This window comes from Nothobranchius furzeri, chromosome 2 (assembly GCF_043380555.1).
Source record: "Nothobranchius furzeri strain GRZ-AD chromosome 2, NfurGRZ-RIMD1, whole genome shotgun sequence".
Lineage (NCBI taxonomy): Eukaryota > Metazoa > Chordata > Actinopteri > Cyprinodontiformes > Nothobranchiidae > Nothobranchius > Nothobranchius furzeri.
In genome coordinates, this window is record NC_091742.1 from 76,742,387 (window position 1) to 76,760,382 (window position 17,996).

General features: G+C 41.9%; 1 protein-coding gene across 3 annotated transcripts in view; it reads right to left on the reverse strand.

Moving 5' to 3' along the window:
* Window positions 1-17,996, reverse strand: part of arhgap36 (Rho GTPase activating protein 36) — an 81,494-nt gene that overhangs the window by 17,016 nt on the left and 46,482 nt on the right. For all 3 annotated transcript variants that reach the window (XM_015946377.3, XM_054747466.2, XM_015946378.3), the window contains exon 2: window positions 16,438-16,594. In XM_015946377.3, the coding sequence (XP_015801863.3) occupies window positions 16,438-16,594 (157 nt within the window). The remainder of the gene's footprint in view (window positions 1-16,437; window positions 16,595-17,996) is intronic.

The following is a 17,996-nucleotide window of genomic DNA, read 5'->3' on the forward strand; positions in this document are numbered from 1 at the left end:
CCCTGAGCACTGTTAATAATAATAATAATAATAATACATTTTATTTCAAAGCGCCTTTCAGGACACCCAAGGTCACTTTACACAAAACACGTAATAAAATACAATAAAACAATAATAAAACCCAAAGAAGAAAAAACAGAGAGAAACTTTTCAATAAAATCAGAGGTTGTAGGCAGATTTAAACATATGTGTTTTGAGTTTTGATTGGAAAAGGGTAAAACTGTCGATGTTCCTGATGTCTGGGGGAAGTGAGTTCCAGAGTCGAGGAGCAGAGCGGCTGAAAGCTCTGCTCCCCATGGTAGCGAGACGGGCAGAAGGAACCGCAAGATGGATGGAAGAAGAAGATCTGAGTGAACGGGACGGGGTGTGAATACTTATAAGGTCTGAGATATATGGAGGAGAGAGGTTGTGGATTGCTTTGAATGTATGGAGGAGAATTTTGAAGATGGGCCTGAATTTAACTGGGAGCCAGTGGAGCTGCTGGAGAACCGGCGTGATGTGGTGAAAGGAAGGGGTTCTGGTGATAATACGGGCTGCTGAATTCTGGACCAGTTGCAGTTTATGAAGGAGTTTGTTGGGGAGACCATAAAGAAGTGAATTGCAATAGTCGAGACGGGAGGTGACGAGGCTGTGGACGAGAATGGCGGCAGTGTGAGGGGTCAGTGAGGGACGAAGACGGTTTATGGAACGTAGATGGAAGTATGCTGACCGAATTAAGTTATTAATGTGAGCCTGAAAAGAAAGGGAGCTGTCGAGAATGACACCCAGACTCTTGACATGAGGTGAGGGGGAGACTGTGGCACTGTCAATAGTTAAAGAAAAGCTGTCAGATGTTGAGAGGGTGGAGTTAGTGCCAACTAGAAGAAGTTCAGTTTTATTGCCGTTGAGTTTGAGGAAATTAGAGGTGAACCATGATTTGATTTCAGAGAGGCAGAGTGTAAGGGAGGATGGTGGGAGAGTTGAGTTGGGCTTACTGGAAATGTAGAGCTGGGTGTCATCTGCAAAGTAGTGAAACTTGATATTGAATTTGCGGAAGATTTTGCCGATAGGGAGGAGATATACTATGAAGAGGAGGGGCCCCAGGACAGAGCCCTGGGGCACACCTGACTTGACTGGGGAGGGTTCTGAGGTAAAGGATTTTAACTGGATGAACTGAGTGCGGCCAGTAAGGTAAGATTGAAACCAGCGGAGGGGGGTGTGAGTGATGCCTAAGGAATAGAGTCTATTAAGGAGGATGGGATGAGAAATGGTGTCAAAGGCCGCACTCAGATCGAGGAGAATAAGAATAGAGATTAAACCAGAATCAGCAGCAATGAGTAGGTCGTTAGTGATCTTGATGAGAGCTGTTTCTGTGCTGTGGTGGGGACGGAAGCCAGACTGAAACTGTTCATAAAGGTTATTGCGGGTGAGATGTGAATGGAGCTGAGATGCAACAGTTTTCTCAAGGACTTTGGAAATGAAGGGAAGATGGGAAATGGGACGGAGGTTATTGAAATCATTGGGATCTAAACCAGGTTTTTTTAGAATAGGGCTGACTGAAGCGGATTTGAATAGGGATGGGACCGTACCAGAGGATAGTGAGGAATGAATAATGGCTGTTATAAAAGGGAGCAGAGAAGAAAGGCAGGATTTAACTAAAACAGTTGGAATAGGGTCCAGTTGACAGGTGGAAGGTTTGGATTTGGTGATGTAATCTAATATTTCTGAGGGATGGGGAAGTTCAAAGGAGGAGAACGGAATGGTGGGTTCAAATAAATCAGGAGAGGGAGGGGAGGAATGAGGTAAAGAGAGATGGATTCTATTGACCTTCTCATTAAAAAACTGAAGGAGAGAGTTACAGGTTTCTGAAGAGTAAAGATGGATGGGTAAGGAGTCGGGAGGCTGAAAAATGCTGTTCATGATGGAAAATAATGTTTTAGTGTTGCTGGAGTTGGACGAGATGAGACCGGAGTAATACTGAGATTTGGCATGGGAGATGGAGTCCTTGTAGAGAGAAATCTGAGCAGAATATAAGTCTTTATGGATGGTGAGACCGGTTTTCTTGTAGAGTCTTTCAAGCCTCCGGTTGGTAGCTTTCAAGGAGCGAAGGGCAGGGGTGAACCATGGAGCAGACCGAGTAAAATATACAGAGCGGGATTTGATGGGAGCAAATGAATTAAGGATAGAAACCAGACCGTTATTGTACTGAATGACAAGATCATCGGGAGTAGAGGACAAGTTAGGGGTCAAGGTGGCAAAACTGGAGGACAGGGAGGCTAGATCAATGTCCTTAATATTACGAAAAGAAATGATATGTGGTGACTTGATGATGGAGAGACGGAGGGGAACAGAAAAGGAGATGAGGAAGTGGTCCGTGAAAGGGAGCGGGTCAGCTGTACAGTTGAAGGGGGTCAGGCCGGAGCAGCAGATTAAATCCAGGGTGTGACCTTTAATGTGAGTGGGAAAATTGGCATATTGATGAAAACTGAGGCTGTCCAAAGATGAGGAGAAGTCTTTGCTGAGGGGGAGGGCCATATTGTCCATATGAATATTAAAATCACCAAGTAAAATTACATTTGGGGAAAGGGCGGACAGATGGGATAAAAGAGCAGAGAGTTCATTTAAAAACTCAGGGCTGAACTTGGGGGGACGATAAACAGTGACAATTATTGTGGGGGTCGGGCCGGAGAGTTGACAGGCGAGGCATTCCAGAGTGGTGAGAGGAGGAAGGTTTACGGGAAGGACCTTCCAAGTCTCGCGATACAGTATCGCGAGACCACCGCCGCGGCCCGACCCACGGGGTTTGGAGAGGTAAACAAATCCGGGAGGAGTACAGTCATTGAGTTGTGAGAAATCGCTGGGTTGTTGCCATGTTTCGTTCAGACAAAGAAAGTCTAGCTTATGGTCACTGATGGTATCTTGGAGGAGATGTCCTTTACCAGAGAGGGAGCGAATGTTGAGAAGACCAAAATTAGCAGTGCGGAAGTCCCTGGCGACAGGAGCATTAGTCCGACTAGCCAGCCGGGCTAACACGCTGGAGTCGGCAGCTCGGCAGGTATTCCTGGGTAGCCGCCGGCTAGTCGTGGACCAGAAGGAGGGTATTCCTTTGGAGCCGTCGAGATGGAGGTTCCGCCGGGACCCCCGATGGATATACCGACGGCGAGGCTGGAAGGTGATGTCGGGGAAGAGGCACAGAGCTGGTGGTGGAGATCCGGAGTAGCGAAAGCGGAGGTTGAAGAGCTCCGCCGCCGAGTACTGGAGAAGGCCATCCACGGACAGAAGAATGAGCGACAGGATGATCCAGGCCAGTGCGAGGCACACAGAAATCCTGCTGGACCACATTATGGAGTGGAGCAGGGAGGTGGTGATGTGCAACCAGAACGCAAGCTGAGCAGGTAGGTGAAAATGAGTTTTCACCGACACAGGGATGTGACCAGGGTGAAAAAGAAGAAAAAAAAATACAAAAAGTTTGTTTGCCAGCGAGCAGCGGCAGCGAGACGCGCCAGCGTTCACTCAACCGGAACCGGAAAAAAATGTTAACACTGCTTAATAACCAGAAGTGTGACCAAGTCATTGCTATGCAAAAATAAAATTGGATTTTTAATTTTCCTTTAGGAAAGAATCTTAACCATAACTTAAAGAGGAGCCTTAAATCTTTTCATGACTTTTTCTTAAAGTAAATCTGAATCCATTTGTTTTTCCGTTCTTCGGCCCCCTGTAGTAAACGTATGGCATCATGCCTGTAGCTACGTAGGACTTCCGTGAGTCTGCATCCAGCTTGGTTCACATCAGGTTTACTTTCATTTTTTTATGAGCTCCACATTCTCCCCTTGTAACTGAGATTATGTGGAGGAAGCTATTATTAGGGTTCGGACAGATGGTGTTTAGATAATGCTAAATTGGTGTTGGATCTTTGGCTTATTAAGGAAATATTGGCATTACCTACCGTGTCAATTGTGCTGTTCAAAATACTCGTGGCCTGAGAGCGTAACCTTTTCTTTTACTAATCTCAGGGAAAAATTCAACAACAACAACAAAAAATAGCAAGAAAAAAAGAAGATGATAGTGTTTGAGCTGTTGGGATAAAGAGGTCAAATTCTCATGACTACAGGAAATTAAAGTTTATTTCCAAAGTGCTCAGCTGCTCTCAACACACACACACACACACACACACACACACACACACACACACACACACACACACACACACACACACACACACACACACACACACACACACACACACACACACACACACTACCAGCTAAAGCTGAACTTCTACTGACGAGTGTGTGTACAAGTCTGCTGCACTTGCAAGGAGGAGTGCTAAGGTCTAAAAACAGAGGACCCGTGTTTCTTGCATAACAGTCACTGCTGCAATTTTCTGTCATTAGATGTTGTTGATTTTAGTTTAACTGCATCTGTGTGTTGTTCAAACTACACTTGTGAAAACAGTCTGAGATCAGTAATGTGAATCTAGCACGCTCCATCTGGTTTGGGGGGGTTGATGGTGTCCACTAGCTTGATTAACGTCAATTCTTTCAAGAAAACACAGCTATTTACAGATTTCCTCCTCTATGCTACCTATGTTTATGTTTATTCATTTAGCAGACGCTTTTATCCAAAGCGACTTACAATTTATAACCTATAGGGCGTGTTGTGATCTGTGGGGGAAACCGGAGTACCCGGAGGAAACCCACGCATGCATGGGGAGAACACGCAACTCCACGCAGAAAGGCCGCAGCCGAGTTTCGAACCTGCAACCTTCGTGCTGCGAGGCAACAGTGCTAACCACTGCACCACCATGCAGCCCATAAGCCCATAACCTATAAGCTGAGGCTTGTACATACTGAAAAATTACTGAGGAATCTTGAAAATATGCTTATGTAAAAAAATAAAACGTAACTACTGTATAACTATCCAATCTTTTGATGCTCTGAACCTCAAATTCAACAAATAATTCCATGGTTATTGCTATTAAACTTTTGTTTATCTAAATTAGCTACCAACCAATCAGCATATTATATACTACTGCAGTTATAGTTCACATTTATTTGAAGTAAATGGATGCATTTAAATGAAAACCTACCCATGTTTGTGTAAGGTCTTCCTCAATCATTGTGCTGCCTATAATCCAGGCAGCATTTTTTATGTGTCAATTTTCAAAACATGAGAGCCCACACACAGATTTACCAGTTTTGCTCCTGCAGGGTGTGGTGTGCAGCAACTCAGCAAAAACTACTACACACAAACCACATTCACTCAGACATTCCACAGTAAGACGGGAAATCTCGTGATATGAAACATGACTTTGGAGAAAAGTCGTGCATACCTCCATCCCCTCACTTTCTGATTGGCTGAACATCAAAATAGGCAGCACATTCGTTTGTTCTTGAAAATTGGACCACCAATTTTTATCAATGCTACACCTTTGAAAGCCTGGATCCGAGTGGTCCTGATTTTCTTCCAAGCTAACCAGAGCTGTTAATACACCACTTAAGGGAAGAATATTTGATGGTGTCAGAAAGGAGAATTGGGTCAGTGATCCAGCCTTGGAGGTAGAGGTGTTTACAACTCAGATTTAGAAATAATGAGAAGCTGAAGAATCTGCTTGACTGCTCCGGAGAAAAATAGAGCAGGTATGTCAGGAAAGAAAGGAACTGTGATCTCTGCCAGCTTGAGTGGAAAACTGGTTAACTGGTTAACCGTTAGGTGGAGTGACACAGAAGCAGTAGCAGCATGGGGAGTCGTGTGCCTGAATGAGTTCATTGAACAATTGTTCATCAACTCGTTCATATTTTTTGTGAACATGAACTGAACTCACTTGTGTTTTGCCTGATGAACGTTAAAGTGAACGCAGTCATTCTGGCGTTTGTGAACAGTATGAACTGGACATCTTGCCATTCGAGACCTCCACAGTTCCATAGAGCTGAAGTCGAGGCTAAAACTGCTAACCACAGACATTATATCACTCCACCTAATGGTTTGCAACTTGCCAGTTATCCAGTTTTCCACTCAGGAACTTGAGACAGTTATCCACACCTTCATCTCCTCACGCTTAGACTACTGCAACTCTCTTTTCACTTTTCAGAACCTCCCTGAACGTCTACAGGTGGTTCAGAATGCCTGTGCTCCGCTTCTGACCAAGTCCTCCAAACACACCCACATCACCCCGCTTTTGCTCCAGCTTAACTGGCTGCCAGTCAGTTGATGACATCATGGAGAAGCCTGGAAAATAATGTCTTCGGAGGCAAAGCACAAAGCTAACACCAGAGTAAACATCGGCGTGGCCTACACTCTGAGGAGCTGAGGAAGCTATATCAAGGACTGATGCTGACCTGGCTTTGTTGCCACTGGACTTGTAAGTAATCATATTTTTGTTCAACAATGTGGATGGTTTGACTTTGTGGCTTATTTTGGTATCATTTGGCTCAAGCTAGCGTTAGCTTGTTTTTAGCGCTTGCTAGTAGCAGGCAGCAACAGAATTGTTTAGAACAGAGCAGAGAAAGCAACAGGTGGGAGTGGAAGGAGAGAACAACACACACACACACACACACACACACACACACACACACACACACACACTAGAGAGCTACACAAATGGAACAGTAGAAAAAAAACCCAGCCAAATACGTATTAGAGCAAATCTGATCCAAAACCACTGATGTGGCTCACAAACAATTCCCTGGCACAATTCAGGTAACACATTGAATGAATATTCACAACATTTGAAGTTAACCTAAACTGCAGAGAAGTCATACCAGAGATTATTCCAGGAGACATTTGACAAAATATTAGGGCAAAGATAAAGAATTTCATGGAGACACAATGAGAAAACCTGAGAAGGGAAAACAGAAATCTAGCTGTGAGAAAGCAACAGAGAAGACAAACAAGGTGGGAGGTAAAGCTCAAACTGTAGACCTAGAGGAAATTTCACCGCAGGGCAGACAAAAAAAGTTGAAATACTGACACACAGCCAAGGGAGAGCTTTGTCTTTAAGCAAGGGAGACAAAACGGGCTGTTTTTCAGCTGATATCTGACATCCGTGGGTGTTCTGTCACCATGACCTTTCCTGTGTTATATGCATGGTTTTATAAAGTGATCAACCCTTCAGAGGTTTAAATGTAAAGAACAAAAAAATTCACATTTGATGACAGAAAAGGATGTGTGTGAATACAGAAGGTTTCCAGAAAGTGAGGAGAGGAGGGAGTCTCAGAGGAAGTTTCATACGAGAGAAACACACAGATCCTCTGTTGTCACTTACTGTAACGGGAGATTAGATTTATTCCCTGGAGACAAAACCTTCAAACAAACCCTTAACCCTCAATCTCTTGGGGTATATATGTAAGAATTGTCTGGTTTTAGCTAATGTATCTGAAATTAAAACCATTAAAACAAACTGAACAACTTCCATTAAAACAATATGTGGGTAAAAACATAAAAATAAAAAAGTGCAATTTTTTCAAGAACAAAAATAATTTAACACTTGTGTTAAATGGTTTATGGTTCAGTTTTTATTTTCATTTGGTTTGATTTCATAATGTATTTGAACATAGCTGGCCTGACAGTCGTGAACTTTGGCCATCCCAATAGATGTGCTGCATAATTAAACTGTACACTGATCAATGTTTTAATGTCATTTTTGATAATAAAAACAAATGCTGAAATTTTTACTAGCAAACAAACTTTTTAAGAAATTCTAGGAAATGTGAGGTTTTGTTAAAGTTAGACCCAAGATCCAGTTGTCAACCAGATTAAAATCTGAAGGTTTTTAATCCCAGAACCAACTAAAATAAAACATTTAAATGAAACAGGGCATGACAACAGCTAGTTATAGACCAGCTGACAGCTAGCTAAGTCCATGCACAGAGATGCCTTACACGAGCTGAATAAAACAAGGGGAAACATTGAGTCCATTTTAATGAAGAATAGAGCACCCATGTGTATTAACAAGGGCTGCGTTCCATTCATAAAAGGTTTTTTACACAGCAACAAGCATGCGCAGCATCAGAAGTGGAATGCAGCCCACTTTAATGCACTGTAGCTTTTCCTCCTGAAACACATGTGGAGGGAACCGAGGGCTAATGACCACAACATGAACTCAGCTGAAAATACAGAACATCAGGAATCATTCTCTTAGTTTTTTCTGATTTCTTGTGTTTCTTTTTGCTAATGTTTAGATAACAATCAAGCAATTGGTATTAGAAACCTTAGAATACAGTCCACCTCAGAACTGGTCTGTTGTTCTTTGGACCAAAAGAGCTCCTGGATAAACATCTAGAGAAGTTCTGAGCCTGTTTTTGGATCTCACATGTCTCCAATAATGTCCTGGAAGGACGTTGTTATATTTATAAATGTCTCACAGGATGTGACCAAGACTGTGCCCAAATTCAGGAGTAGCAAGGACCCATCCTATGTGGATGTCCGCATTGCTCCGGTTCTTCTTTTTTAGGAAGTCAGCATCAGTGAATTTGGATGGTCTATCTGGGGAGCTGGTGGCTGGGATGCATAAGTACTTTTCTGCAAGTACGCTCAGCCTTGGAAACACACACTCATTGTCCTTCCACCACAGCAGTGGTATCTCTCCAACTCACTCTAGCTTTTCCTTTTCAGTCAGATTTTGAGAGGCAGAAGGGGCAGGAGGACACGTTCTTTTGAAGAAGCTACCCAAGGATTTCCGCTGCTTCTGTTTAGGAGGATCATGTTCTCCAGCAGCATCCGTACCTGTTGCACAGCACCTGGAACAGAAGGGGGGGTGGGGGTGGGGGGTGGGGGGGGGGGGGGGGGGAGACAGACAGAAAGGAGCACAATTAAGTTCTGCAGAAATAAACAGCTTGAAATGTTTGAAACTAAATCATACTGGACACAATGAGATATTTAACAGTGGTTAAATAGTTTGATAAACATATTTAACTATGCTAAAACATTTTCCAACTTGAAAATTCCAAGTAAAGATTCAATGAAAACACTATGAATAGTTTACATAATTTTAACAGGAATGAGTGCAATTATTCATCTTAATTAACTCACCTGCTAATTCTGAAGCCCCTGAATGAAACTGGCCAGCATCCATGGTTTCCACCACTGCCCTTCTTTTATGGCCTCTACCTTGTCTTGCTTGATGTAGGTCATCTTGAATCTGGGGTCAACCAAGGTTGCCATGTCGAGCATGTCATCTGTGTCAGGGTCTGCATATTTCTCATCAAGGTATCCCATGATTTTGGTTTTCATCTCTTATGTGAGTGACTTGTCTTCTTCACTCACATGCAGGTGTTGAGAGTGGAACAAATGGAGCACAGGCTTCACATATGACTCACCAGAGAGACTGTCTTTAAAGTCCACCAGAGGGCCTAGTGCCTCATTCATGGACTCCCAGACGTCTATATCTTGCCAGTGTAGTACCAGGTGTTGGGTGTGTTTATCAGCAGCAAGGACTTGGGAGATGGGCTTCTGTTGCTCCAGCACTCTTGATATCATTTTCTGTCGAGATCCCCATCTGGCCAGCGACTCCGTGCATAGCTTGTGTTGAGGGACCCCGCACTGTATCTGAGCCTCAGCCTTCCTCTTCGTTTTCCAGGAATATGAAAATGCTGCAACAACTTTTTTGCACACAGCAACAGCCCTTTCTACTCGCATATCCTTGGATGATGCACCTGAAACAGAGGTTTTAAAATGCATGAAATAAAAGCTTTAATGTAAAATGGATGCCTAACTTGTGTTAACCATTACTTTATTAAACACTATGTAATAACACATATTTTAATGGTCATTTAAATTGTTGGCTTATCTTCATGCAATTTAAAATATAAATGTTTCATAACCTTTTATTATATTATTGACAAAATATTTGGCTTAGTTTGTAAGCCAAAACAGGGCCATTAAAATTTATTCCAGTTCACTAAAGCAACAACTTACTTACCAATTGCTGAGTGCAGGCGATGCCCAAAACACTGCAGCCGAGTCCAGCAGTTGAGTTCAGTGGCTTTCACAATGTTGGCACCGCTATCAGTTGTGATGCACACATGTTTGTCTTCATCCAGGCCCCATGACTCCAGTAACTCGGTTAAGCCTTTTGCTATTATCTCTGCTGTATGGTCCTCCAGAAAGTAAACCGTTTCCAGAGATTTACTTTTCAGGTTACAATCTCCATCCATGCAATGAACGGACAAGCTGAGATAGGGCTCAGAGGTGCGACTTGACCAGAGGTCCGCGTTGTGGCATAGAAGGACACGGATAACAGCTCGTTTTGGACGGATTCCCTGCACTGGTTGTACAGATTAGGAAGCGCTGTGTTGGAGAAATACTTGCGGCCTGGCACTTCATATCGCTGGTCAAGAATGGCGAGAAGCAGTTTGAAACCAGGCTTTTCAACTGTAACTATAGGTAGCATATCCTTGGCTATAAAGCACATTACTGCATGGGTAATGTCTTTATGCCGCTTGGAGGCTTTGTCATATTTTTTGCCAGCAACGAAGACCAGTTTGGTTTGCTTCGCTTCCTTTGAGCTAGCAGAGGTGGGTGCAGAGGATTCCTCCAAAGACGTTCTAGAGCCGTGCGGTGAGCTAGACAGTCCGTATTCTTGCGGGTGTGAGCGGTTTAGATGGTAAAACAGGTTGGTGGTGTTACCATACCTCATTTTTATCACATTTCTGCAAATCCTGCAAACGACTGTTGTTTGGTTTTTGTCAGACTTATAGTAGCCAAAATAGTTCCATGCTGACGAACTACTAAACCCTCTTTTTGGAATAATTTCCTCAGCCTCGTCTTGCTGCGACATGTTTTGCTCTCCTTTGTGGTTTCACCATTGACACAGGGGAGGGGGTTAGATGACGGAAAGTGTGTTTGTGATTGGTTGGAAGTAAGTCTGAGTTTAGTAGTAAGCTGCCCCATTGGCTAAAGTAGCAGAAAAAATTTTTTCTACCGAACTTTTTGTAACGTGATGAAGGAGCCATTTCCACACTAACAGCTATTTCCTTTTGACACAGTGTCAGTGTGCATGAAACAGCCTCAAGGTCATGCATTCACTTCCAAACTGTTTACATTCCAGCATGAAGACAGAAGAACGAAGAATGAACTCTTTTCTTTTAATTAATAAATAACTCTATTTTAATAAAGCTAATCCATCAAAGTGTTAGTCAATAATAAGATGTGGCTGGCCTGTGAAATTAAAATATTAATTATCTTATTATGATCATAGAATATAATAAGTAATGTAACTTTAAATGTTCCAACAGGACTCATTTCACGTAGTGTTAAAAGACACAACACATTCTTTCACTAATCCAATCAGAACCTCACAGATCTGACAGAGGCGTGCTTCTGACGGTGTTTGGTAATTTTCATTCGACAATAATCCATAACATCTGAGGTATAAAACTGAGCCACGTCAGCTCTAATGTTCAGTTCAAAGCATTCCAGAGCAAGCGTCGGAGTGGCCAATCCGACCTTTAACTCTTCAACCAAAAGAACCTCGACAAGCTGAGGAAATCTAGTCGCTACAACAACCAGCGACCACAACAGCTCCTTTCAGAATAAAAGCTCCTCTGACCCAGGCTGGGTCTGAACAGACGCCAATAAAGAGTCGTGTGCCGGAGGTAACTCGAGACGGGTCTGGTCGGAACCGCAGCTGCTTCTACCAGCTCGGTTTCCAGAGAGGGTCCGCTGGGCCTCGACGTTCTGATCTCACCAGAGGACTTCCATAAGGCAAGTAGACCGGCTTGATGGTGTCTCATGCGGTTTTGAAACTAACCCAAGCTTATTCCAAAACAACACCTTCAGTTCCCATCAGAACTAATCGCTTCTTCAGATTTGCTGGTTCTGATTTACATGATACGTCATCCATTCACCGTCTCATCCATTTTTAGTCACACCATACACTTAGTTCTGAAATAAGCCTAGTTTAATAAAAATTCTTAACTTTTAAACTCGACTCTCTCTATTCTGTTGTCTCTGAGTGAATACATAACGGTTACATAATCTCTGCATTAAAAAGATCCGATCTTCTGGTTTGACTAACCCACCGAACCGTATGGTGGATTTCATACTTACTATGGAATCCCACGCCTTTCGGCTTCTTAAATAAAATGTAAGAACCTCAAGTTTCCCTTACATTTTTATCAAGCCTTTTTTTTTCTATCGCACCTCACGTCTATCAATCGATATATATCACTATCGAATTATCGTCCAGCCCTAGTTGGAAGGATGCAGCTCAAAAGTCCAAATAAAGGTGAAACTCAAAAACTTAGACCTGAAGGTCATTCATGTCAGTAACTCAACTAAAAAGGTGAAACTATATGAGATAAACTTGTTACATGCAAACCAAGATGTTTCAGCCTTTATTTGTTATGATTGTGATGATTATGTTTACAGCTTATAAAAACTCCACATTCAAAATATCAGACAATTAAAATATTATAAAGGTTCAATGTTCTAAACTCAAAGTGTCACACTCTAATCTAATCTCTAATCCTGAACACCTGCAAAGGGTTCCTGAGTCTACAGATCAGGGGTATTCAATTCCGGGCCTCAAGGTCCAGGATCCAGCATGTTTTAGTGGTTTCTCTGCTCCAACACACTTGATTCAGTGGCTGAATCACATGTGCAGCTGAGCATCAGGCTCTTCAGAAGCCTGTTAATCAGGTGTGTTGAAGCAGGATTAAAAACCAAAACTCGCTGGATACCAGCCCTTCAGAATTGAAAAGCCCTGCTTTAGATGGTCTCTCAGTCTAAATTGGATTACTGACATAAATGAACTTTTGCACTATAATCTAATTTTATTAGTTTGCCCTGTAGATCTGCCAAAAACAAATGTTGATGTAGATGGTTAGTATTTTTTTATCTCCACTGTCTTTAGGGACCATTTTTAAACAAAAGTAGACAACAGATGGATTACTGTTGACGCTGTGGTTTAAGCTTAACTGCCAGTAACAGTGGAGGTCTGGGAACGTTGCTGAAGGCCTCTTCGTTGTGACCTCCAAGGAATAGCTGCTGATGTTTAGAGACTTTCCATACCATTGTACATGCTTTGATGCCCTACAAGTTAATGGTAACATCTTTATGTTTTTAGAGTAAACTTTTGATTTGTAATGCTAAAAGAAAGTTGTTGAAACTTTTTTCCATCCATTCCACAATCACATCAACACAAGTTGAGACACTGTTTCCAAGTGCATCTAGTGATGTTGTTTTAGGACAAAACAGCTGAAGATATCTAACTGAATTTGACTGGTGGCTGAAAAACAAAGTGTTGGATCTCAATGAGAATTATGGTCAAAGTTAAGCAGTCGAGAGGGGTAGCTGTTCTGGCCTGTGAGACAACAGCGGTATAGGAGAAAAATAGAAGAAAAAACATTTGATGTGCAGTTTTCCCACAGGAGAGAAGAACCAACAAACACAACTTTTTGCATCAGCTGCTTGTTGTTGCACCCCTCCTGAACTACAACGATCTCTCGGACCTCAACAAGCACAAGAAAAAAAAGAAAACTTCTCAGTCTGAAGTGCAACAGCTTCACTGTATCAGATGGATTTAGAGTTCAGATGGATTAAGGAGTTACACAATATTCCAAAGCAGGCAGTAGTCCTGAAGTAAGGAGAGGAATGTGAGTATAAATAAATCTCTGGAGAAGTAAAATGCTTTCATATTTTAAAGATTTATCAGAGTTTATAGTAGAGTCTGAAATCTGACCAACATAACAGCTTGATTTTCATCCCAAAGAGGTGCATCTCTGTACTTTATGTCTTGCATCTTACAGAAAAAATCTTTAATATTTCAAAGAGAGAACTCCATCAGTCACAAGACAGATTTAATGAAGCTTTAACAGTGAATAATCGGGCATATTGATGTTCAAAAGGCAGACCAGTTTTATGTTTGTTCATAAGGGCAGAGATAATGATTTAGAGGGTCAGTGGAAGGCTAATCTAGTCACAAGGTAAAAATCAAAGTTGCACCAAATATGGCATCTACTCTGGAGGTGTATAGCACTTGTTTCTCCTTCCATCAAGATTGCTGTCTATCCATTATCCAGACAGCTTCATCCTCAGTAGGGTTGCAGGGAGCTGTTGCCAGTCTCCAGTGGGGGACACCCTAGACAGGTCACGAGTTCATCACAGGTCCCATCAAGATTGTCATTGCTTTAATGGTCTTTGGCATATTTGTTTCACAGTTCTCAGTAAGGTTATTTTGGTGCCCGAAGCAGGAAAGTACAACTCAAACAAGTGCCAATAGCAATGTAGACTGGTTTGAACAAATACAGACAACCTAACTGACCATAGCCCAATATCGCCAGTGCTATAGAGCTAAATAAAACAGATTATGGATTGATTCTATGGTCATCTATCCATTATCTCTCCATCCATTCTCCTCCACTTATCCGGAGTCGGGTTGCAAGGGCAGTAGCCTAAGCAGAAAGGCCCAGACTTCCCTCTCCCCACCCACTTGGACCAGCTCCTGTGTTCCCTGGTCAGCCAAGAAACATAGTCCCTCCAGTGGGTCCTGGGTCTTCCGGTTGGTCATGCCCAGAAAACCTCAACTGGCTCCCCTTGATGTGGAGGAGCAGCGGACTCTCTGAGGATCTTAATGACGCTAGTTCAGCAATAAAATGAATATTGGTACATGTGGTTGCTTATTGCTTGAGAAATAGGCATGGGCATGTATTTGATTGCATAAATAAAGTAATGTTTGAGCAAGCACCAACAACATCCACAACACAGAGAACAAGTTGGTGTTACAACGGACAATAAAAGCAGGTTAATCACTCCATTTTTAGCAAAGCAAATGCAGTTTTAATACTGTGTGTGTTGTAAGAGCATTTAATTAGTACAGCGAATCCACCAATGCTTAGCTGTGAATGAATGTCAAGCCCTTATGTCACAGGACGGCCAGACTAATGTGTGTAGGTGATGGTGGTCACCGTAATAGCAGTGCAACAACAAAAAAGGACAAACTACTCTAGAGGCTTATAGAGAGATCCTCTTTGGTTTAAGCCTACCCTTTGTTAGAGATTGTTACATTGTTTAAAAAAACTGGTGGTTTGACATTATTGTGATAGATCTGGTCATTAAAATCTATTTAAGACTCTTGTTCCATTTCAATTGAAGGCCTGGTTGACCACAAAAACCATTAGGTTAGAGGGTCCAAGGTTTTTAGCAAAGGTTAACAAAAGATCATGTTTTGGCTTTAAGCCTTCTCCATAGAACCGGTGAGTTGAGTGTGTCCTGACACAAATCCTATATGTTGGTTTGGAGTAACTCCAAGTTTGGTCTAGACAGCCTAGAATTATCACTGTCTGCTCTGACACTCAGCATACACAGTTGGGTAACCAAACCATATTGTCTTTGGAGGTAATGCTGGAAATACTGTGTTGAAAATGTTGAATGAATTTAATTTAAGCCAATTTTAAAGAAACAATCGAAATCACCCAACTGAAATTTGTTCCAATGTTTGAATGCAAATGTTGGCTGGAAGTTAGCTAAACCCAAGTCACGGGTTAAGAGGGACCGACTGTTTTTCTGAGTTAATTTAACCCAAATATCTAGGTTATTTTCATCAACCCAAGTTTTGGATTGTTGTGTTTACAAGTGGATAGCCAATTATAAGGGTTAAAATTAACCAACCCTTGAGTAAGAGCCACATTTGTTAGCTAGCAAGTAAGCAACCCTCGTGTACTAACGGTGGACAAGTGACCGTCAGTAGTGGTTCGCTGGCAAACATTTAAGCTAGTGTTTAAGCTAGTGTTAGCCACCACACAGGGTGAAGATGAATGAAAGGAACGCCAATGTGAACAAAAGAGGCACAAAAAGTAAGACTAAAAGCACTCTGACGACTTTTTTTGCACAATGACTGTAAACAGTTTACTTTTGTTTCCTGCCTAAGCTTCCTCCTTTTCCAGATTTCTCATTGTTTGACCAGCAAATTTCAAAGAGCACTCCCGCCACCTACTGAAGTGGAGTGGGAACCTAACCCAATTATTGGGTTAATCTACTCACAGACAAACAATCCAGTCAAAAACCCCAGAGATTTGGGTTAACAATTACCCTATAACCCAATATATGGGTACAGCTCTGAATTTATAACCCAGTAATTGGGTTGAAGAAATAACCCAACTGTTTTTAGTGTGTAATTTAAGTTCAAAAGTTAGTTTTCAAATGTATATCTTCTGAGTATTCATTTAAATAAAATATCCCCAAAAACATTCCCAAATCTCAAACCCTAATCCTAAAATCCAACAAGAGGGGTTCATTCATAAATGAGGCTTAAAGCTTTATTAAAGTCCTGCTTATTCACTATGATCTATCTGTGTCATGTAAAAATGGAGACAATAACTAAAAACTTTGCAGATGTCCTTGTTGTGTTTAAATAAGGAATAAAGATGCCTAATAGCTAAATGAACACTTCTATGACCATGATTTTAGCTGAGTCACCAGTAAATATCCGTTCACAAACACCACTATGACCCGTCTCACCTGTGGGGATGCTTATCTTGAAGTCCAGATCCTTCTCCTCCAGGTGGTACAATGCGACTTCCTGTAACCTGGCTCGCTCCAGTTCTGATAGGCTCTGGATGGGAACCGGTTGTAGACGTACACTCTGCCCCAACATGGTCGCCCACGTGTGGTCCCCCTGCCAATAGGAGACAGCAAATTGAAGTACTGTTGACCAAAGAGGACACATCAAGGAGTAGTGAGAGTGATTAGCTAGGATTTTAAAAGCAGATGTCTGAGTCTCTGTATTGATTTAATCAGAAGATAAACTGAAATTCCCTGTGCAGTAAGCAAAGGACACTACAAATCAGTTCACTTCCTCAAGGAAATCCTTCATAGAAATGCACAAAGTTGTATTTACTTTTAAAATAAAAATAGCAGGATCACTAATTTTATTTTCAAGTCATTCACACGTTTATTTCCATCTTAGCCATCCATTGGAAATGCTGACCTTGGTACCATTGTATAACAGGTTTATTCAAGTTTCTACTTTCAGACGCAGTCAGGCTTCACCAGTTAAACACACAGACAGTTCCTGCCTTTACAACAAAGTTTGCTGTTGTTTGTGTGAAGTCTTCAATTCATCTGAAAGCTCTTTGTCCCTGAAAATCTCTTTTGTTGTGACCAAAGATTAGAAAACATAAAGGTTTTATATGGAGGCATGGAAAACCCTCAACAAGTTGTTCAAAATCTCATTATTTTTGATATGTCTGCAAGTGTTTATGCAATACACTATTATTCAGACATTTATCCAAGTTCTAAATGTTCCAGCCAAAAACATAAATGGTTGAGCTGATAATCACTTGATGCTGTCAGACATCGCTTTATAGAGATCTTAATGACATGCAGAGATATTTTACATTTTTAAAAACGAGGAGGTGGAAGCGATACAAAAAGGTCCCTGGACGCCTTTTAAAGCTGCAATAGCACATCTACAGAACACAATGTTTGAACGCAAACATGGTCACGGAACTCTCACCCCTTTCTTTCCTGAGATGCTTCTGCCCAAACCAGAGACCCACATTACCAGAGAAAACGAGATGGTGCTAAACACCAGTCACCATTTTCTAGGTCCAAATGTCTTTTTCTGTCTGTGACTTCAGATGTTTTTTCTTTTTTGCGACTCTGGTAGTCTGTTCTAAAGTTGATGTGGTAGCAGCCGGCTGTTTCTTCTTCTGTGATGTTACTGAGCGGAGAACCTCTCACACCTGTGGTGTTCTGCTGCTAATTACAAGAGTGTGTAGTGGAAGATCCAAGTATAGAAGTGTAGTGGTTCAGTGAGACCAACAACTGGTGATATAGACATAAACATGTTATTTGTGGAGGTTTTTAGACAAGTACAAGAGAACCACTTTATGAATTTTTTCGTTCTTTTGTTTATTCTATTTTGGCAGGACGACTGTTACTGTTGTTGGGTCAAATGCACTCAGTTCAATGCCGCACTCAGTTCATCCAGTTAAAATCCTTTACCTCAGAACCCTCCCCAGTCAAGTCAGGTGTGCCCCAGGGCTCTGTCCTGGGGCCCCTCCTCTTCATAGTAT